The sequence below is a fragment of the Manis pentadactyla genome, chromosome 9 (assembly GCF_030020395.1).
Source record: "Manis pentadactyla isolate mManPen7 chromosome 9, mManPen7.hap1, whole genome shotgun sequence".
NCBI classification, from domain to species: Eukaryota; Metazoa; Chordata; class Mammalia; order Pholidota; family Manidae; genus Manis; species Manis pentadactyla.
The window spans coordinates 128,851,698-128,874,883 of NC_080027.1; the positions used below are offsets into that span (position 1 = coordinate 128,851,698).

A 23,186-nucleotide genomic window follows, 5' to 3' on the forward strand; every position below is an offset into this window, starting at 1 on the left:
AAATCAGGAAAACAATTCCATTCACAATTGCATCAAAAAGAATAAACTACCTAGGAATAAACCAAACCAAGGAAGTGAAAGACCTATACTCTGAAAACTACAAAACACTCATGAAATAAAGAAGATACCAATAAATGGAAACACATCGTGTGTTCATGGATAGGAAGAATTAATATTGTCAAAATGGCCACCCTGCCTAAAGCAATCTACAGATTCAGTGCAATCCCTGTCAAAATACCAACAGCATTCTTCAACGAACTAGAGCAAATAGTTCTAAACTTCATATGGAACCACAAAAGACCATGAATAGCCAAAACAATCCTGAGAAGGAAGAATAAAGCAGGGGAGATTACACTCCCCAACTTCAAGCTCTACTACAAAGCCACAGAAATCAAGACAGTTTAGTGCTGGCATAAGAACAGACCCATAGACCAGTGGAACAGAATAGAGAGCCCTGATATAAACCCAAGCATATATGGCCAATTAATATACGATAAAGGAGCCATGGATATACAATGGGGAAATGACAGCATCTTTAACAACTGGTGTTGGCAAACTGGACAGCTACATGTAAGAGAATGAAACTGGGTTATTGTGTAACCCCATACAGAAAAGTGAACTCAAAATGAATCAAAGACCTGAATGTATGTCATGAAACCATAAAACTCTTAGAAGAAAACAGGGCAAAAATCTCCTGAATATGAACATCAGCAACTTTTTCCTGAACACATTTCCTTGGGCAAGGGAAACAAAATAAAAAATGAACAAATGGGACTACATCATGCTTAAAAGCTTCTGTACAGCAAAGGACACCAGCAGCAGAACAAAAAGGCATCCTACAGTATGAGAGAATATATTTGTAAATGACATAACCAACAAGGGGTTAACATCCAAAATATATAAATAACTCAAACGCCTCAACACCCAAAGAGCAAATAACCCTATTAAAAAATGTGCAGAGGATATGAACAGAAACGTCTCCGAAGATGAAATTCAGATGGCCAAGAGGCACATGAAAAGATGCTCCACATTGGTAATTATCAGGGAAATGCAAATTAAAACCACAATGAGATATCACCTCACGCCAGTTAGGATGGCCAACATAGAAAAGACTGGGAACAACAAATGCTGGAGAGGATGTGGAGAAAGGGGAACCCTCCTACAGTGCTGGTGGGAATGTAAACTAGTTCAACCATTGTGGGAAGCAATATGGAGGTTCCTCAAAAAATTCAAAATAGAAGTACCATTTGATGCAGGAATTCCACTCCTAGGAATTCACCCTAAGGATGCAGGAGTTCAGTTTGAAAAAGACATATGCACCCCTATGTTTATCGCAGCATTATTTGCAATAGCCAAGAAATGGAAGCAGCCTAAGTGTCCATCAGTAGATGAATGCATGAAGGAGATGTGGTACATATACATAATGGAGTACTATTTAGCCATAAGAAAGAAACAAATCCTACCATTTACAGCAACATGGATGGAGCTAGAGGGTATTAATGCTCAGTGAAATAGGTCAGGCAGAGAAAAACAAATACCAAATGATTTCCTTCATTTGTGGAGTATAACAACGAAGGAAAACTGAAGGAACAAAATAGCGGCAGACTCACGGACTCCAAGAAGGAACTAGTGGTTACCAAAGGGGAGGGGTGGGAGAGGGCAGGTGGAGAGGGAGGGAGAAGGGGATTGTGGGGTATCATGACTGGTACACACGGTGTGTGTGGGGTCATGGGGAAGACAGTGTAGCTCAGAGAAGACAAATAGGGACTCTGGCATCTTACTACTCTGATGGACAGTGACTACAATGGGGTATGGGGGGGACTTGATAATAAGGGTGAATGTTATAACCACATTGTTTTTCTTGTGAAACCTTCATAAAAGTGTATATCAGTGATACCTTAAGAAAAAAATTCTCTTAAATGATAGGGAATTGGTTTGTAATTACCTCACACCTAACTTAGGAAACAGTTTAAGTTTTGCCTATGATTTTCAGAGGCATAGGTAAGAAATGAGCCAGGTCAAGTTAGCCTTGCAAAATAAGCTAAATTAAGCTTTATTTGTGTAACTGAACTGGTTTTGTCTGCTCAATGAATTTTCAAGGCTGGTCTCTCTTTGTTTTTTATTTTACCAAGCCTGTCCAGTGTTTATAGGGCTGGAGGAAATAGAAATAGCAATTGTATCTCCACTAAAATTCAACTCAGTTTTGCCTAATTTGGTAGTCGCAGTTGAGCATTTTACATTTGTGCTTCTTGAAAGTTTGCTTAAGCTATGTAGTTAAATCTTTGAGCAAACCGATGTCAAAGGAGGCCAAGTTAAATGTTTTGTTTTCAGGAGAGAGATGTAACAAGTATGTTTGTATGCATGTGAAACTAATAAGTAAAGAGGAAAAATAAAGTAGGCAAAAGAGAACATTTGCCATAGTATCTGCTAGCTTGAACACCTTTCTAGTAAGCTTTCTAGAAATCTGTGTTTAATATACACACTGGCATTAAGAAATCTTTACCTAAGTATATATATATTTTTAACACAGAACTACTTTGAAAGAACATTTGAGAATCCATAGTGGAGAGAAGCCTCATCTTTGTAGCATTTGTGGGCAGAGTTTTCGTCATGGAAGCTCATACAGGTAAATGAAGCCATTTTTTCCCTATGTTAAGGTAAAATTAGGTCTCCATTTTAATTCTCTTATCATTGTGTTTGTTGAATTAAAACATTTCTTAGCACGTATGATAAAGTTGTACAAAATCTTTACTGTATAAACTTTCTCCTCTCATTATAGCTTTTAATGTTATCTCCATTTTGTGGTATAAAATATTATTAACTATTTTCTCATCAAGGTTGCTGAATACTTTACTGTCTAATTTGTCATTTAAATATTTATTAAATATTTCATTACCTTTCTTTGATTCAAAATTCATTAAAACTCTGGTGGTCTAAACTTAATGTTTTCTTCACTCTTGACTATCAAAGAATATTTTGGTATGAAAAAATGACAAAATCGAAACACCAGGATTCTCAGTTTTGGAAAGTCTTCTGTGCATTAGTTGTAACTTATGTAATTATTTTTATAGCTGAATCCTTGACCACATTTTCGGTTTATGAAAAGTTGTTCTTTTTTTCAGAATAAATAATAGGTGATTGCCTACCATGGCATATGTGTACAATTTAAATTTTTATTAATGCTCAAAGGCTTTAATTTTTATACTTTCATTTATTATTTGCCTATTTAGATGTAGTCTAGTCAGTTTTCTGGTTTTAAGGTAAAATCAACACCTGTTTTGGCAACTTAAGTGGGAAGGCTATTTATTTTACAAATGGGAAGGCTATATAGATGGAGGATTGTAGGGATAAAAACAATGCCAGTTAAATGAATTTTAATAATTTAAACCTTTTATTATCTGTCATTAGGTAACCATAAAATGAACCACATTTTTGTTTGGGTGGTGTGAAGAAAAGTAGTAAAATGTAGTAGTCAGAAAGTTGGTTACTTATAAAATTTACTTATTGATGACTTATAAATTTACTGATTATTTATAAATTTACAAAATTCTCAACTCTCAGTTTGTAAGTGGCACCAGTTGTTCAAAAGTGGGGTTAATCCTTAATTATTTGCTGTGTCATTTGCTGTCATCTTATGCTGAAGTCGATAAACCTCATTTGTCTGACTCTTCCAATTTATTCCTACTTTTGAGGTTTACCTGTCAGACAGATGATGACCTAGACATTTGATAGATTCCGTGAAGTAGAAATGGATCTAAAGTCAGGAAGGGCTATCTCCCAGAAGTAGTATGAGCAAGTGGAAATGTTAAAGTGCTTTTTGGGGACCTCAGTGGGAGCCTGGTGTCAGATAGTATAAGAGTGAGACCAGAAAGTTAGAAAAATGGAGCAAATAATATATGAAGAGGTTGTGTGAACAGCCCCATTTTCATTGCTTAGAGTTAGCCAAGGTTTTTCCTTCTGTGTCACCAGTTTCAATGGCCTTCATTTCTTCTCTTTGTAGACTTCACTTACGAGTACATCATGATGATAAAAGATATGAATGTGATGAATGCGGGAAAACATTCATTCGGCATGACCACCTTACAAAGCACAAAAAAATACATTCAGGTAGGGTACACCTTATAACAATGTTTTCAGAATCCTTTTAAAAAGTACGTGAAACAACAAATGTTGGCGAGGATGTGGAGAAAGGGGAACTCTCCTACACTGCTGGTGGGAATGTAAATCAGTTCAGCCATTGTAGAAAGCAGTATGGAGGTTCCTCAAAAAACTCAAAATAGAAATACCATTTGATGCAGAAATTCCACTCCTAGGAATTTACCCTAAGAATGCAGGAGCCCAGTTTGAAAAAGACATATCCACCCCTGTGTTTATCGCAGCACTATTTACAATAGCCAACAAATGGAAGCAACCTAAGTATCCGTCAGTAGATGAATGGATAAAGAAGATGTGGTACATATACACAATGGAATACTGTTCAGCCATAACAAGAAAACAAATCCTACCATTTGCAACAACCTGAATGGAGCTAGAGGGTATTATGCTCAGTGAAATAAGCCAGGCAGAGAAAGACAAGTATCATATGATTTCACTCAACTGTGGAGCATAAGAACAAAGAAAAACTGAGGGAACAAAAAAGCAGCAGACTCACAGAACCCAAGAATGGCCTAACAGTTACCAAAGGGAAAGGGACTGGGAAGGGTGGGTGGGAAGGGAGGGATAAAGGAGAAAAAGAGGCATACGATTTGCACACATAATGTAGGGGGGCGGGGCACGGGGAAGGCAGTATAACATAGAGGAGACAAGTAGTGATTCTATAGCATCTTACTATGCTGATGGACAGCGACTTTAATGGGGTATGTGGTGGGGACTTGATTATGGGGGGAGTCTAGTAACCATAATGTTGCTCATGTAATTGTACATTAATGATACCAAAAAAAAAGTACGTGAAGAGGACATAGTACAGCATGTTTATGTTGGCATAATTTTAGTAACTTGGTATGTGTTGGTTGGCCCTTTGCAATACTAGTTCCAGAAACCTATCTTAAAAAGCATCTGAAAGGGACATAATTTTATGATGTGTTTTTGTTCACTGTAATTTTAATCATTTCAGTGCCCTTTATGACTGCAATGTATATTTTGAAGTTTGTTTTAATCAAATTCTCAAAATTTACATTTTGTATATTATGTGTATATGTACAGTAATTGCTATTGGCCCGTCTCTCAAGGGAAAAGCTAAGATAATAGTTTCTCATTTTGACTGAATTTGAAAGAAGTTAGCAAAACTTAGATGTTTGAAGAGAAATGATTATAATTTGGAAATGAAAGATAATGTAATAGTGAATTTTTGAAACTTATCTTTGGAAAAAAGTATCCTTAATAATCCTGATCACTTTCAGATCTCTGTAATTGTTATATTCTGGGTATTTCTTGCCTCTCAGATTGATGTTCAGGAAATACTAAGGGAGCCAACTATATGACCACAGTGATGCCAAGGAGCTTTCTCTGAGCACAGTAGGACAGGTGATTCCTGTTATCATCATAAACATGACACAGATATGAAGTATGTGGCAGGTGTCTTTATCTTCTTAAATGGCCCCAGGGAGGCATGTTGGAGTTGTCATCACCACTTGGTGCTAACGGTCGGTCTGATGACTTTTTACTGGAATTATGCATTTTCATTTCTAGGAGAACTCTGATTTCCTAATTCATGAGGTCACATGGCTCAATTCCACACTGGTATTAAGTTGAGACAATGGTTTTTTAAAGGCCAGGCCTTTGTAACTGAATGTAAGAAAACAGTTGAGAAATTAGACTCATCTAGAATTGTCCTTTATATTTGTATTTTGGTTAATAGCAAATGTAAGAAATCTCCACAGATAAAAATCTTTTAAAAGTAAAGTACAAAGATGAAAATGTTCAGGTCCTCATCATAAGCAGTAAGAGTCTTATCTTGATTCATTGTGTGTTCATTTGAGGTGTTTAATATCCAAAAATAATAAAAATAATATATGCTACCCATATATTATACTTAATAAGACATTCCTTAAAAAAGCCTGAGTTTTGAAGTAATTTTATTAAGCTTGCTATGTTACATTGAAAGGTAATTTTAAAGTCTACAGCAAAACGTTATTGATTCCTTCTTCAACTGGGGAAAAGAATTCACATCCATGAAAATAAGCATAGATTCATTGAAGAACAATATTTGACTGAGAAATACAAAGCAGATAGCCCAGAGTAAAGGATGGCTTTACTTTTGTAGTATATTTCCCACCATGTTATCATACTGTTTGGTAATTTATTTCTGGGGAAAAAAATACTGAAGTGTATATTATAAACAAAACCTTTGCATCTTTAAGGTGAGAAGGCTCATCAGTGTGAAGAATGTGGAAAGTGCTTCGGTCGCAGGGACCATCTCACTGTTCATTACAAAAGTGTTCACCTTGGGGAGAAAGTGTGGCAAAAGTAAGTGAAAAAGCAAAGTGTGTCCTCATTATTACATTAGATACGTCTAGGTTGGAGGAGGTAGTGTGTTTATTTTGTTTAATTGAGGATAGGTTAAGCAGTTCTCTTTCTCTAGCTTGTATGGTTTCGCTGTAGACTGACAGAATTGCGTGAAGAATATTTTTCTTGTATTCAGTTGATTTAAACCCTAGGAGGTGGTAGACATTGAAGTTAATGACTAATACAAAATCTTAGCAATTCTTTGGGGATTTCATTTATCTTTGGTTGCTGTGCCTCTTTGAGAGTTAGCTATAAATGTGTTGCCCATATATTATACTTAATAAGACAGCAATTATTGGGAAATGTTTGTATTCAGAATTTAAATCTCTCTAATTGTACTAAGCATTTAAAATGATAGTTTATTGAAGGAGGCATGTGCTGACCTGAACATCAGCTTTTTAATACAATTTAGATATCTAAGTTTAATTGAGATTAGTTGTCCAGTGTAAAATATCAAAGAATTCATGTTTTGGGACTAGATATTTAGAGCAATTCTAAGAAATAGACATGATCTAACGTGCCAAGAAACTTCAAGTACTGAATATGAGGAGCAAAATACACATAGTGTATATAAATGCAGAAAATGATAGACTGATTTGAAGAGTAGGAAGTACTCATTTATATTAATTTTTTTTACCTTGTTGTCTCAGAGCAAAGCACCTGTGAGATACGCATATGACTTCATCTCAGCCCCTTTAAGCCCTAAAAGTTATTCAGTACCTCAGAGGCTTTTGTTTTATAAAGATTATAATATAAAAAGTACATTATTGTTTAAGTTATATAAAACATTAGAAATGAAAATGAGAAAAAAATTAAGTACTTATTAATTTTTAAACTGTGCCAATCATTTGCTAACATAAATAGCAATTTTATGAAAAATAACTACAAAACTAAAGGCATATTAAAATGGCATTGTTTTACATTTTTATAAACCTCTTTAATGGCTTAATAAAAGACAGCAAATTGCTGTGTCTGCTGTCCTGTGTTATCTTGACATAAATGAAGAAAATCTAGCCTCACTCAGGTATGTAGTATGTAGGAGGAAGAGCATTGTAATAGATAATTACGTATATTCTGTACTACCACACTAAAACTAAACGAGTAGTTTCTTAAAGGTAGTTAGTTGCAAGGTGGAATCTGGAACAAGATTGGTGAAGTATTCATACTCAGTTACAATCTGTTGGTCTGCCTTGTACTTTAAATGGATTTTTAACCTATGCATAATATTATAATATCATGTATTTGTCATTTGGAAAATATGGGTTCACTGAGTTATGCTGATTTTCCAAATGTTAGCACATTTCTCAGTACAGGTTCAGCAAATCATACTTGTTATGTTGCCTCCAATCTCTCAGAGAAACATTGGGAAGCCAGATCACAGGGGCAGGTGCAAGTTTTCTAAAATACTGTACCATCTTGAAACTTCTAAGTTGATCACTGATAACAAATGTTGTCAGTTCCTTCCCTTGCCATGACAGGCTTCCTTCATTTAATTTCTGAGAAAGCGTCTGCCAGATACTCCAGTGTGTAACTATAGTCAGTCTTTCATTCTTTCAAGTCAGATGGCACTCCATGAAGAGAGTGGCTGCTTCCCCTCGCGGCTCAGAGCCAAAGGTGCTTCTGAGACGCACTGTGCTGTGGTGTGCGGTGCCCATGCTTCATGGGGGGGCCATGTTAGCACAGTCTGAAAGGTTAAAATTTAGTAGAACATACAATCTCACCACTTCACACTTTTCTGTGAGTCTGTGAGTACAGTGACCGTCAGTGAGTGTGTGTGTTGGGTGGGGGGTTTACTATCAGCCCATGGTGGGGGATGTGGGGTGACCATTTGTGCCTTTTGGCTCCACTACCTTGCTTAGAGCTGAGGTGCCTGCACTTCTATACCTGTTCCTTTTGCATCATTAGTTTAAATGTCAACACAGTGAGAGAGGCAGATAATGTAGTAGTATTTTGAAAATAATTTTGAATTTACAGACTCTATGGAAGAGTTTTGGAATCCCCTCCCCTCCACAAGGTCTAGATAATTGTGGAACCAGAACCTGTAGGCTCCAGTCTGCGGGGGCTGGCTAGTGGAGGGTCTAGAACCTGAGGTCTTATGCATTGTTTTTATGGAACCAGTATTTAACCATATGCGATCAGAAGCCATTGAAGATTTTAAACAAGAGCATGACACAGTTGGATTTATATTGTAGGTACATCACTCTTATGATGTATGGAGGCTGGATTTATGGTGGACAAATCTGGAGGCAGGTAAATCAACCAGTTAGAAAGCTGTTATAACCTTGGAAACAGACACTGGGGGTAGCATTAGTAATGGGCAGTGGAAGGCACTTACTTGAAAAGTGTTTAGGCCTTTATTGAGGGAATGGGAGCAGACATGGATGAGTCCTGCTTTCAGGTGGGTGGTCGGTACCCACACTGAGGCAGAGGAAGCAGATGGAAAGTTTACAGAGGGAGATGATGGATTGTTTGGTGTGTGCTCAGTACAAACTGAAACGTGAAGTTTGGCAGGTAGGTAGGTAGCCCACCTCTCAGGAGAGGAGTCTGAGCTGCCTGTGCATGCATGTGAAAAAGCAGGTTGTCCCAGGAGAGGCTGTGGGGAATGATATGGGTTAGTTAGTGCCCCTCCTCTCACCAATTATTTTTTAATGTTTCTTCTTCCTTCTGAACCATTTAAAATGCTGACTCTACTCCAGAATCCACTTCACTTTCCATTCATTGTTGTGAGTTGTTGAAATATGAACTCTGACCTTACTATACCTCTCAAATTGGTATGGGGTGTAAGTTCCTTATTGTCAAATCCAATAGACATTTTTAAGTCCTTTTCACAACTGTCATTCCTGCCTGGCAATCCATATACATCCATGTGAGAAGGGTGAGATACATACATAGGGCCTGACCCAGGCAAGCCCTCATAGGTTTTTCTTTATGCTCTGTCTACTGTGAGGCAGTTGAAGTGTCTTGCTCAAAAAATCACTCTGTTCATGGTATAGACCAAGATTTCTCACCCACAACACTCTTGACATGTGGGTCAGGTAATTCTTTTAGTGGCTGTCCTGTGCATTGTAGATGTTTATCAGTGTTCCTGGCTTCTCCCCACTAGATGTCAGCTGTGAGAAACAAAAATGTCTTCAGACATTGCCAGAAGTCCGTGGGAGACGCAGTTGCCCCTGGTTGAGCACCACTGCTTCTTTCTCTGTGTGCCCTTGGTGACCCTGTTAGTATCTCTATATTCATTGTGGATATTAATGGAATAAGATAAACCAAGCATACTGGTTACGAGTCTTTCGCCAAGTTTATCAGTGACACTCCCAATTCACTAAAGCCACATTATCTTTTTAAATGTTTCTTTTATTAGGTAGAAGTACTTTCCTAGAAGACAGGGTCTTGCATGGTGTCTTTGTAGCTACTTTGTAAATGTTGAGTTGGGTGAATTGAGAAGTGTGAATAGCATTTGAAACCTTAGGCATACTATTGCAATTTAATATTGGTAACCCATGCTGAATGTGACAGTGAAACTCAGATAGGTTAAGAGCAAACTGTCTTATAGAACATTATAGTAGCCTATGTTTGATATAAATGTTTTACCTTGTATTCATTAGATATCACTTGTTTCCCAGTTGACATGATATGGCTTGCCTGATAACTACCATGGAAATGCTAATAATTTTACAAATATCTTTATCCACACAATTAAGTTTTGAGTTTAGGATTTTTTGACTTACAAACACATACTCTCACACACTACACTGCTGCTTAGTAACTTGACTTTTGAGTAATTTGCAGCTTTTTATGTCTGTTAATTATAAAAATAAAGGACTGGTGTCCCATTCTTCTTAGTTATAAAATTATTTTAAGTTCAAGTTTATTATATTTATTATATTTGTTACAAAGTGAGCCTATGAGAGAAATGGCAGCTTTTGGTTAATGCAGATCTTGAGATTGCTGCAGTTTCTTTTCATTCAGCCTTAGCATCTATTTTTTAAATTTAATTAAATTTATAGAAATACAGTAATCCACTGTTTTTACTGTGTAGTTCTGTAGGTTTTGATAAATGTTTGCAGTCAGGTAATCACAGCCAAGATACAGAACAGTTCTGTCACCTCCAGCATTTCTGTCATTCCTCTTTGTAGTCAACCCTGTTTTCTTCCTTCAGCCCATCATTGATCTTTGTCACTGTAATTTTTCCTTTGGCATTTTTTAATAGCAAATAATAATAACAACATAAAAGTTCAGTGATTTAAAGCTTAAAATTAAGTAGTTTAAAGTTGAAAATCTGAAGACCTCTCTTTATAGATTTGTTGAATATAGCTGGAGAAGGAAGAACCGAGGTAAGATTGATACTTAGAAAGTATTTCCATGATCTATGTTTTATTAATGTGAGAATTATATATTAAGTTGTAAATGAAGTAATTTATTTTCATTATGTAATTTATTAAAATTATGTTGAAAAATTTAGTGACCTTTTTTCTTTCCTTAGATATAAAGCAACCTTTCATCAATGTGATGTTTGTAAGAAAATTTTTAAAGGCAAATCAAGTCTGGAAATGCATTTTCGGACGCATTCAGGTAAAATTTAATGGGTAGCTTTTATTATATTTTTTTTTGTGTAATCATTCAGGAATAAAATATGAACAGACTTTGCTGTTCTTGGTTAAAATGTTTTGTTTTTTCCCCATTAAGAATTTTACTCATTATATTGAAGTTGATGTCATGAATAAGCAATATTCTGGCCTTCTATTCTCTATTGTATAAGCTTTAATACTTAATAATATTTTGTAGAATTCAAAACAAATTCGTTCCATAGGGTATTCACTCAGTGTTTAGCTATCAGTTTCCCCTTTTCTGGTTGTTGATGGTTCTTCTATGTCAATGTAACTCTGAAGACATTTCTTTTATTTTCTTCTCTTTCAAGAGCACTTTAGGTATGACCTTATTGTTTTGGTTACCAAGTTACCATTTTATCCTTTTCCTTTTTACACAGTTAGTTGTGATTCATAAGTATTTATAGTAGAATGGTTTGCTTCAGCTGCTCTCTAAAGGTTACCATTTTCTAAATCTTTCTTTTTTTCCCATTGGCAGTGCTACATATTGTGAAATACAGACTGTTGGATTCTTCTGTATACATTGGCATAGTCCTTGTTTGACTTCCCACTTAGAAATGAACAATTTTTAAAGCTTTCTTTCTTATTAGGAAAGAAACCCATTTATGCATATGCATTTATGGCTGCTCTGTTTTATACTCACTTTGGATTTTGTCAAGCTATTATTCTGGAAGAAAAAAATAATTGGTTTCATAAATATTAAAATGGGAACTGGATTTGGGTAATTTCAGTGGTAAAGAATTGCAGTAAAGAATTTATTACAAATTATACCCTCCACCAAATGAAAAAATCATAGTTTGGGGGTACACAAACAAATGGGAGTATAAAGTAAGGACCCTGTTTTAATGCCATCTTTAGTTATAAGTAATAAGCCTAATAATGTCATGATTTGAAAGAAATGCTGAACTTACAGAAAGCTAATTTGAGACCAGTGATGACTTAAGAATTGTAAATCTGCAGAAATTATTCTAGAAGAGAAACTTAATAAGGGTTAGCTTAATAATTACATTAAGTTTTCTTTTTTTAACCATTGATTTATAGTAATTAGTTGATGATCCATGATAATGTAGAATTTCTATCTTGGATATCGCTTAGTTATTTGAAATTAGGAACAAGTCTTTCTGCCCATTTAAAATAAAGGAGTGAATTCTATTATTCTATTATTTGTGTTATTCTAGAGAACGATTATGGCCATTATGAAATGAGAGGGAGACGTTGTCTAAAGCAGAAGTTGGCAAACTTCTTTTGTAAAGATCTAGATAGTAAATAATATCTAGAAGGTTTTCTGGACCAGATGGTCCCTGTTGCAACCACTCACCCTTCTGTTGTAGTGTGAACGCAGCCACAATGTGTAAATAAATGAATACAGCAGAATTCCAATAAAACTTTGTTTACAAAAACAATAACAGTTAATATTTGGCTTTTGGAGTATAGTTTGTCAATTCTTGATCTAAAGTGATCTGCAGGCTACTAGACAGGACTCCACAGTGACTGTTCCAAGAACTGGTCACCATGTTCCCAAGTCCATTTCTGAGATGTGTGGTCCAGTAACTCAATTTTATACTTGTGCACTAAGAATTAAAAATATTCTTAGGAGTTCTTCGTAATAATCACTGAAAATAGATTTCACCAGAATGTCAGGTTTTTAATTCACCTTCCATAGAATAAGATATTCATGTGTACTGGCCAAGGTGTCTTTTTCTCTTATCAAGGAAGCAGAGTTGCTAAATTCATTAATCAGAAGGAGAATTACTAAATGAGGTTATAAAGTAAAATTAGGTAGTGATTTTATGGAATAGTTTATCAAAGAAATAGTGAAGGGTATTGAGCCATCATTACCCTTATAGTGTACCTATCTAGTGACCAGAATAATTTTGTTCCCCAGATTCATTTTCTCTGTTCAGGGCATCCTTTGTGTGTACTCTCTGTACTGCTGGATTCTGGTTTTTTAGAATCCTCTTCACTAGATTCTATGCAGACCTTTTCTCTTCTATTAACACATTCTTTTCTAGAGGATGTACAAATAATGGTTTGACTTCAGTTTGGGCCAAATCGTTTGAACATCTATTGCTTCAAATGAGTAGGTAGGATCAGTGCCCACTCCAGGACTTGGAAATAATAGGTGTTTAGTAAGGATTTGTGAGTGAATGGATTTGTCATGTTTTCCCGTGACTGCCCTCTAATTGACTCTTCGTCTTCAAACCACACAATCCGAGAAAGGAGTTGGAAAATGGATATAATATTTTCTTCTGCAAATGGCTTATTCTGAGCCATTATGTGTTTTGTTCATGTAATCCCCACACTGGTGATTATATCTGTTCTTCAGCAGTGGTCCTGTTGAAATGTAACATATTCAGTTAAAATGGGTATAAAGATGATAAATGTAGGACTTGATTTTAGATGTAGCAGAATTTTAAAGCTGCTTTTATTGAATCATATATATGTGTTTATGTGTGTGTGTGTGTGTGTGTGTGTGTGTTTATCACATTTTATCACATTAAGAACACAAATCTTAATCAACAGCTCAGTGAATTTTATCTATGTCTACATTCCTGTAATCCCCACAGATCAGGATATAGGACATTACCAGAACTCCAAAAGCATTCTCCCTGGCCCTTATTGTCAGTAACCTCCTTGCCAAAGAATTATTACTTTGATTTATATCACCATATAAGTGGAATCATACATTAGGTATCTTTAGGTATTCTTGTCTGATTTCTTTCACTTAATATTCTGTGAGATTTATCCACGGAAATAGTTTGTTTCTTTTTGTTTCCTAGAATATACCATAGATAGTATTCATCTACTGTATTTTGATGGACACCTAATTACTATTTACTTGGGACTATTCTGAATCAAGGTGCTCTGAAATTCTTGTCATGATTCTTTGTATACATACACATTCATATCTCTTGTGTATGTGCCTGGCCCTGGGTTGCTGACTCATGGGACACTCACTCATAAGCTCTAGTTTAGTAGACAGTACAGTTTTCCAGTAATTGTGCCATTTTACACTCCTGTCAGTAGTTAATGGTGTATGAGAATTCTAGTTGCTCCTCTTTTTTTTTCAGGGGTTCAGTCAATTAACCTTTTTTTTTATCCAGGTATAATTTTTTTTCTTTTTTTGAGAGGGCATCTCTCATATTTATTGATCAAATGGTTGTTAACAACTATAAAATTCTGTATAGGGGACTCAAAGCACAATCATTAATCAACCCCAAGCCTAATTCTCAACAGTCTCCAATCTTCTGAAGCATAACGAACAAGTTCTTACATGGTGAACAAATTCTTACATAGTGAATAAGTTCTTACATGGTGAACAGTGCAAGGGCAGTCATCACAGAAACTTTCGGTTTTGATCACGCATTATGAACTATAAACAGTCAGGTCAAATATGAATATTCGTTTGATTTTTATACTTGATTTATATGTGAATCCCACATTTCTCCCTTATTATTATTATTGTTGTTGTTATTATTATTATTTTTAATAAAATGCTGAAGTGGTAGGTAGATGCAAGATAAAGGTAGAAAACATAGTTTAGTGCTGTAAGAGGGCAAATGTAGATGATCAGGTGTGTGCCTATAGCCTAAGGATTAATCCAAGCTAGACAAGGGCAACAAAACATCCATGGATGCAGAAGATTTCTCTCAAAACAGGGGGGGTGAGGTTCTAAGCCTCACCTCTGTTGATCCCCAATTTCTCACCTGATGGTCCCCCTGCGACTGTGCCTGTCTTAGGTTGTTCCTCCCTTGAAGTTGCTCCTCATTTTCACCAACCCTTGATACTGTCTTTTTTTTAAAGCTATTCTGATGGATATATAGCATTATCTCAAAGTACCTTTAATTTCTGTGTAAGTAATGCTCTTGAGTACCATTCCATATGCTTTTTGGCTATTAGGATATCCACTGTTACGGAACACCTGATTAATAATTCTAACTTTCTTAGATTGGATTGCCTGTCCTTTTTTAATTGATTAATAGGAGTTCTTTTTATATTCTGGATATTAGTCTGTTATTGGATATCTAAATTGCAGTTATCTTCTCATCTGCAGCTCACCTTTTCACTCTAGTAATGGTATCTTTTAATGACTGAAGGTCCTGAATTTGAAGGAAGTCATCTATCAGTTCTTTTTTTCTTTCTATTTAGGTTCCTACTGGATCCTCTTTCAAAAAATTTGCCTATACTAAGGTCATTAATATTTTTCTTAACTTTCTAGAATATTTATTTTAACTTACATATTTAGACTATGAGCCTCCTCTAAAGAAGCCTTCGCTTCTTTTTCTGTTATTGGATAAAAGTCAAAGTTCTTTTTTTAACATGTGGTTATCTTAGTTGCCCTAGCACCATTTGTTGGAAAAACCATCCCATCCTTATGGCATTTCATTGGCTTGTTTTAAATTAAGCAATCGTGTATGTGTGGTTTGTGTTTATTCTGTTCCATTGGACTATTGGTATATCCTTGCACAATTACTATACCATTTAAATTACTGTGGCTTTTGATTCCTGCTGGTATAAGTCATCACTTTGTTCTTTTTCAGTATCTTTATTATTATTGTTCCTTTGTGTTTTCATATACATTTAGAAACAGCTTATTAATTTCTAAACCCAAATACCTCCTGAAATTTTGTTAGAATGTCATTGAATCTTCCATTTTTTAGTTGATTATCTTTATAATATTGAATCATCGAGGGCGGAGCCAACATGGCGGCGTGAGTAGGACAGTGGGAATCTCCTCCCAAAAACATATATACTTTTGAAAATACAACAAACACAACTAGCCCTAAAAGAGAGACCAGAAGACGCAGGACAGTGGCCAGACTGCAGCTACACCAGCGAGAACCCAGCGCCTCGCGAAGGGGGTAAGATACAAGCCCCGGCCCTGCGGGACGCGAGCGCCCCTCCCCCCAGCTCCCGGCGGGAGAACAATAGGCAGAGCGGGAGGGAGACGGAGCCCAGGACTGCCGAACACCCAGCCCCAGCCATCCGGGCCAGAGCGCAGACACAGTATATGCCCAGGGGGCCCTGGATACTGGGAGAACAGGGGGTAGACCTCAGAGCGGGTGCTGAAGCTGATGCCCCTGTGACAAAGAAAAGCGGGGGCTTGTTTGAAAGTCTTAAAGGGACAGGGACTTAACAGCTTGACGGAAACAACCCAGGTTACAGTACAGCAGCTGGAAATTACAGGGAAAACCGGGTGCACTAACCCCCTGGGCAACAGCTCTGAGACCCCTCACGGAGGCAAACAGTCAAGCAGCCCCCCCATCCATCACCCCACCGGGCGCTGCGAAAGCAGAGAAGCAGCCTGAGACAAATTCCGCCCACAGAAAGGGAAATTTCTCCCTTCCGGCCAGGCAAGACACAAAGACCCACTCTACACGCAATTACCCAACACAAGCCACTAGGGGTCGCAGTTGCCCCAGTAAAGAAAGGCCAGTAGTAAGTGAAAATTTTGGCCCTCCCAGCTGACAGTCAATAGCACCTGTCAACATGAAAAGGCAAAAAAATATGATTCAGACAAGACTAACCCAGACAGCTTCGGCATCTGCTACATCTTCCCCTGAGAAGGAATCTGGGGAGATAGATTTAGCCAGTCTACCTGAAAAAGAATTCAAAACAAAAGTCATAACCATGCTGATGGACTTGCAGAGAAATATGCAAGAACTAAGGAAGGAGAATTCAGAAATAAAACAAGCTCTGGAAGGACTTCAAAACAGAATGGACGAGATGCAAGAGACCATTAATGGACTAGAAAACAGAGAACAGGAACGCAGAGAAGCTGATGCAGAGAGAGATAAAAGGATCTCCAGGAATGAAAGAATTTTAAGAGAGCTGAGTGATCAATATAAAAGAAATAATTTAAGAATCATAGGCATTCCAGAAGAAGTAGAGAGAGAAAAGGGGATAGAAAATGTCTTTGAAGAAATAATTGCTGAAAATTTCCCCAAACTAGGGGAAGAAATGGCCTCTCAGACCACAGAGGTACACACAACTCCCATGACAAGGGATCCAAGGAGGGCAACACCAAGACACATAATAATTAAAATGGCAAAGATCAAAGACAAGGACAAAGTATTACAAGCAGCCAGAGAGAAAAAAAAGGTTACCTACAAAGGAAAACCCATCAGGCTATCATCAGACTTCTCAACAGAAACCCTACAGGCCAGAAGAGAATGGCATGATATACTTAATGCAATGAAACAGAAGGGCCTCGAACCAAGACTACTGTATCCAGCACGAATATCATTTAAATATGAAGGAGGGATTAAACAATTCCCAGACAAGCAAAAGTTGAGGGAATTTGCCTCCCACAAACCACCTCTACAGGGCATCCTACAGGGACTGCTCTAGATGGGAGCACTCCTAAAAAGAGCACACAACAAAACACCCAACATATGAAGAAGGGAGGAGGAGGAATAAGAAGGGAGAGAAATAAAGAATCATCAGATTGTGTTTATAATAGCTCAACAAGCGAGTTAAGTTAGACAGTAAGACAGTAAAGAAGCTAACCCTAAACCTTTGGTAACCACAAACTTAAAGCCTGCAATGGCAATAAATTCATACCTTTCAATAATCACCCTAAATGTAAATGGACTGAATGCACCAATCAAAAGACACAGAGTAATAGAATGGATAAAAAAGCAAGATCCATCCATATGCTGCTTACAAGAGACTCACCTCAAACCCAAAGACGCGCACAGACTTAAAGTCAAGGGATGGAAAAAGATATTTCAAGCAAACAACAGAGAGAAGAAAGCAGGTGTTGCAATTCTGGTATCAGACAAAACAGACTTCAAAATAAAGAAAGTAAAAAAAGACAAAGAAGGACATTACATAATGATAAAGGGCTCAGTCCATCAAGAGGATATAACCATTATAAATATATATGCACCCAATACAGGAGCACCAACATACCTGAAACAAATATTAACAGAACTAAAGGAGGAAATAGAATGCAATGCATTCATTCTAGGAGACTTCAACACACCACTCACTCCAAAGGACAGATCCACCAGACAGAAAATAAGTAAGGACACAGAGGCACTGAACAACACACTAGAACAGATGGACCTAATAGACATCTACAGAACTCTACATCCAAAAGCAACAGGATACACATTCTTCTCAAGTGCACATGGAACATTCTCCAGAATAGACCACATACTAGGACACAAAAAGAGCCTCAGTAAATTCCAAAAGATTGAAATCCTACCAACCAACTTTTCAGACCACAAAGGCATTAAACTAGAAATAAACTGTTCAAAGAAAGCAAAAAGGCTCACAAACACATGGAGGCTAAACAACACGCTCCTAAATAATCAATGGATCAATGACCAAATCAAAATGGAGATCCAGCAATATATGGAAACAAATGACAACAACAACACTAAGCCCCAACTTCTGTGGGACGCAGCAAAAGCAGTCTTAAGAGGAAAGTATATAGCACTCCAAGCATATTTAAAAAAGGAAGAGCAATCCCAAATGAACGGTCTAATGTCACAACTATCAAAATTGGAAAAAGAAGAACAAATGAGGCCTAAGGTCAGCAGAAGGAGGGACATAATAAAGATCAGAGAAGAAATAAATAAAATTGAGAAGAATAAAACAATAGCAAAAATCAATGAAACCAAGAGCTGGTTCTTCGAGAAAATAAACAAAATAGATAAGCCTCTAGCCAGACTTATTAAGAGGAAAAGAGAGTCAACACAAATCAACAGTATCAGAAATGAGAAAGGAAAAATCACAACAGATCCCGCAGAAATACAAAGAATTATTAGAGACTACTATGAAAACCTATATGCTAACAAGCTGGGAAACCTAGGAGAAATGGACAACTTCCTAGAAAAATACAACCTTCCAAGACTGACCCAAAAAGAAACAGAAAATCTAAACAGACCAATTACCAGCAACGAAATTGAAGCGGTAATCAAAAAACTACCAAAGAACAAAACCCCCGGGCCAGATGGATTTACCTCGGAATTTTATCAGACATACAGGGAAGACATAATACCCATTCTCCTTAAAGTTTTCCAAGAAATAGAAGAGGAGGGGATACTCCCAAACTCATTCTATGAAGCTAACATCACCCTAATACCAAAACCAGGCAAAGACACCACCAAAAAAGAAAACTATAGACCAATATCCCTGATGAACGTAGACGCAAAAATACTCAACAAAATTTTAGCAAACCGAATTCAAAAATACATCAAAACCATCGTACACCATGACCAAGTGGGATTCATCCCAGGGATGCAAGGATGGCACAACATTCGAAAGTCCATCAATATCATCCACCACATCAACAAAAAGAAAGACAAAAACCACATGATCATCTCCATAGATGCTGAAAAAGCATTTGACAAAGTTCAACATCCATTCATGATAAAAACTCTCAGCAAAATGGGAATAGAGGGCAAGTACCTCAACATAATAAAGGCCATCTATGAAAAACCCACAGCCAACATTATATTGAATAGCGAGAAGCTGAAAGCATTTCCGCTGAGATCGGGAACTAGACAGGGATGCCCACTCTCCCCACTGTTATTTAACATTGTACTAGAGGTCCTAGCCACGGCAATCAGACAAAACAAAAAAATACAAGGAATCCAGATTGGCAAAGAAGAAGTCAAACTGTCACTATTTGCAGATGACATGATACTGTACATAAAAAACCCTAAAGACTCCACCCCAGAACTACTAGAACTGATATCGGAATACAGCAAAGTTGCAGGATACAAAATCAACACACAGAAATCTGTGGCTTTCCTATATACCAACAATGAACCAACAGAAAGAGAAATCAGGAAAACAACTCCATTCACAATTGCATCAAAAAAAATAAAATACCTAGGAATAAACCTAACCAAAGAAGTGAAAGACTTATATTCTGAAAACTACAAGTCACTCTTAAAAGAAATTAAAGGGGACACTAACAGATGGAAACGCATCCCATGCTCATGGCTAGGAAGAATTAATATCGTCAAAATGGCCATCCTGCCCAAAGCAATATACAGATTTGATGCAATCCCTATGAAACTACCAGCAACATTCTTCAATGAACTGGATCAAATAATTCAAAAATTCATATGGAACCACCAAAGACCCCGAATAGCCAAAGCAATCCTGAGAAAGAAGAATAAAGTAGGGGGGATCTCACTCCCCAACTTCAAGCTCTATTATAAAGCCATAGTAATCAAGACAATTTGGTACTGGCACAAGAACAGAGCCACAGACCAATGGAACAGACTAGAGAATCCAGACATTAACTCAGACATATATGGTCAATTAATATTTGATAAAGGAGCCATGGACATACAATGGCGAAATGACAGTCTCTTCAACAGATGGTGCTGGCAAAACTGGACAGCTACATGTAGGAGAATGAAACTGGACCATCGTCTAACCCCATATACAAAAGTAAACTCAAAATGGATCAAAGACCTGAATGTAAGTCATGAAACCATTAAACTCTTGGAAGAAAACATAGGCACAAACCTCTTAGACATAAACATGAGTGACCTCTTCTTGAACATATCTCCCCGGGCAAGGAAAACAACAGCAAAAATGAACAAGTGGGACTATATTAAGCTGAAAAGCTTCTGTACAGCAAAAGACACCATCAATAGAACAAAAAGAAACCCTACAGTATGGGAGAATATCTTTGAAAATGACACATCCGATAAAGGCTTGACGTCCAGAATATATAAAGAGCTCACACGCCTCAACAAACAAAAAACAAATAACCCAATTAAAAAATGGGCAAAGGAACTGAACAGACGGTTCTCCAAAAAAGAAATACAGATGGCCAACAGACACATGAAAAGATGCTCCACATCGCTAATTATCAGAGAAATGCAAATTAAAACTACAATGAGGTATCACCTCACACCAGTAAGGATGGCTGCCATCCAAAAGACAAACAACAACAAATGTTGGCGAGGCTGTGGAGAAAGGGGAACCCTCCTACACTGCTGGTGGGAATGTAAACTTGTTCAACCATTGTGGAAAGCAGTATGGAGGTACATCAAAATGCTCAAAACAGACTTACCATTTGACCCAGGAATTGCACTCCTAGGAATTTACCCTAAGAATGCAGCAATCAAGTATGAGAAAGATCAGTGCACCCCTATGTTTATCGCAGCACTATTTACAATAGCCAAGAATTGGAAGCAACCTAAATGTCCATCGATAGATGAATGGATAAAGAAGATGTGGTACATATACACAATGGAATACTACTCAGCCATAAGAAAAGGGCAAATCCAACCATTTGCAGCAACATGGATGGAGCTGGAGGGTATTTTGCTCAGTGAAACAAGCCAAGCAGAGAAAGAGAAATACCAAATGATTTCACTCATCTGTGGAATATAAGAACAAAGGAAAAACTGAAGGAACAAAACAGCAGCAGAATCACAGAACTCAAGAATGGACTAACAGGTACCAAAGGGAAAGGGACTGGGGAGGATGGGTGGGTAGGGAGGGATAAGGGGGGGAGAAGTAGGGGGGTATTAAGATTAGCATCCATAGCGGGGTGGGAGAAAGGGGAGGGCTGTACAACACAGAGAAGACAAGTAGTGATTCTACAACAGGTTGCTACGCTGATGGACAGTGACTGTAAAGGAGTATATAGGGGGGACCTGGTATAGGGGAGAGCCTAGTAAACAAAGTATTCGTAAGTATTCGTCATGTAAGTGTAGATTAATGATTAAAAAAAAAAAAAAAATGCAGTTCCTATGTGGTGACCTCTAATGAGTTCTACACAATAATATAAAGGACATATAAAAGTGTAGGCAAAGGGTCTGTTTGTGTTTATACAGAGGATCAAAGCCTAATTTGGCTACCCCGAAAATGAACTAAGAAACGATATGAAAGAGAACTTCCAACATCAGCACTCTCGGGAAGACTCATGCCAGAAGATGATCATCAAAAAACCCCAACAAAGATCCACGCACTGCTACAGCTGTAGATGCACTCATCCCACCAGCTCCTGGACTAGCCATGGGAATGAAGGAGATATCTAAGCTGGCCTGTGCATACAGTAAAACAACAAATTTGACTGGATCTATACTGTTGGAACTCAACCAAGAATTAGGAGAAGTGCAAATTGTAGCGCTCCAAAATCTTACAACTACAGACTATTTACTGTTAAAAGAACATATGGGATGTGAACAGTGCCCAGGAATGGGTTGTTTTAATTTGTCTGATTTTTCTCAAACTATTCAAATTCAGTTAGATAATAACCATCATATCATTGATAAGTTTTCACAAATGCCTAGGGTGCCTAACTGGTTTTCTTGGTTTCACTGGAGATGGCTGGTAATTACAGGTATGCTTTGGTTATGTAACTATACTCCTATTATGTTAATGTGTGTGCGCAATTTAAGTAGTAGCTTAAAATATATACATGCTGAAGTTACTCTACAAGAAGATATGTCAAAGAAATAATCAATCTTCCCATGTTTTCTCCCGCCTGCTACTTCTATAGCTTTTCTTCTTCCTTCCTAATTACAACGAATTCTTAAATAGAATTCGTGCCTCATATCAAATTTACCGAGTATCATAACTCCTCCAAGTGGTAAAGATACCTCAAGACAAATGCTGGGCATAGAAGCCACAGGGCATAAATATGCAAAGAAATAAAAAGCTAACCATTTCAAACAATAAGGCTTCTCTCTCACTTACCAACTTAACATTTCCCTGTGTGGCCCCGGAAGATGACTGGTTAGCCAGAGACGGGTAAGATTCCTCAAGGGAGGAACAACCTAAGACAGGCACAGTCGCTGGGGGGTCATCAGGTGAGAAATTGGGGATCAACAGAGGTGAGGCTTAGAACCTCACCCCCCCTGTTCTGAGAGAAATCTTCTGCATACGTGGATGTTTTATTGCCCTTGTCTAGCTTGGATTAACACATAGTCTACAGGCACACACCTGATCATCTACATTTGCTCTTACAAGACTAAACTATGTTTTCTACCTTTATCTTGTATCTACCTACCACTTCAGCATCTTATTAAAAATAATAAAGAGAGAAATGTGGTATCCACATATAAATCAAGTATAAAAATCAAATGTGTATTC

The 23,186-nt window shown here is 37.2% G+C and overlaps 1 protein-coding gene across 1 annotated transcript in view; it reads left to right on the top strand.

Annotated features, from left to right (window-relative positions):
* The window catches only part of ZBTB41 (zinc finger and BTB domain containing 41), a 66,170-nt gene that overhangs the window by 35,500 nt on the left and 7,484 nt on the right, over positions 1–23,186 (top strand). The window contains exons 7-10 of the mRNA XM_036909437.2: positions 2,531–2,626; positions 4,001–4,107; positions 6,360–6,465; positions 10,985–11,073. Of these exons, the coding sequence (XP_036765332.2) occupies positions 2,531–2,626; positions 4,001–4,107; positions 6,360–6,465; positions 10,985–11,073 (398 nt within the window). The remainder of the gene's footprint in view (positions 1–2,530; positions 2,627–4,000; positions 4,108–6,359; positions 6,466–10,984; positions 11,074–23,186) is intronic.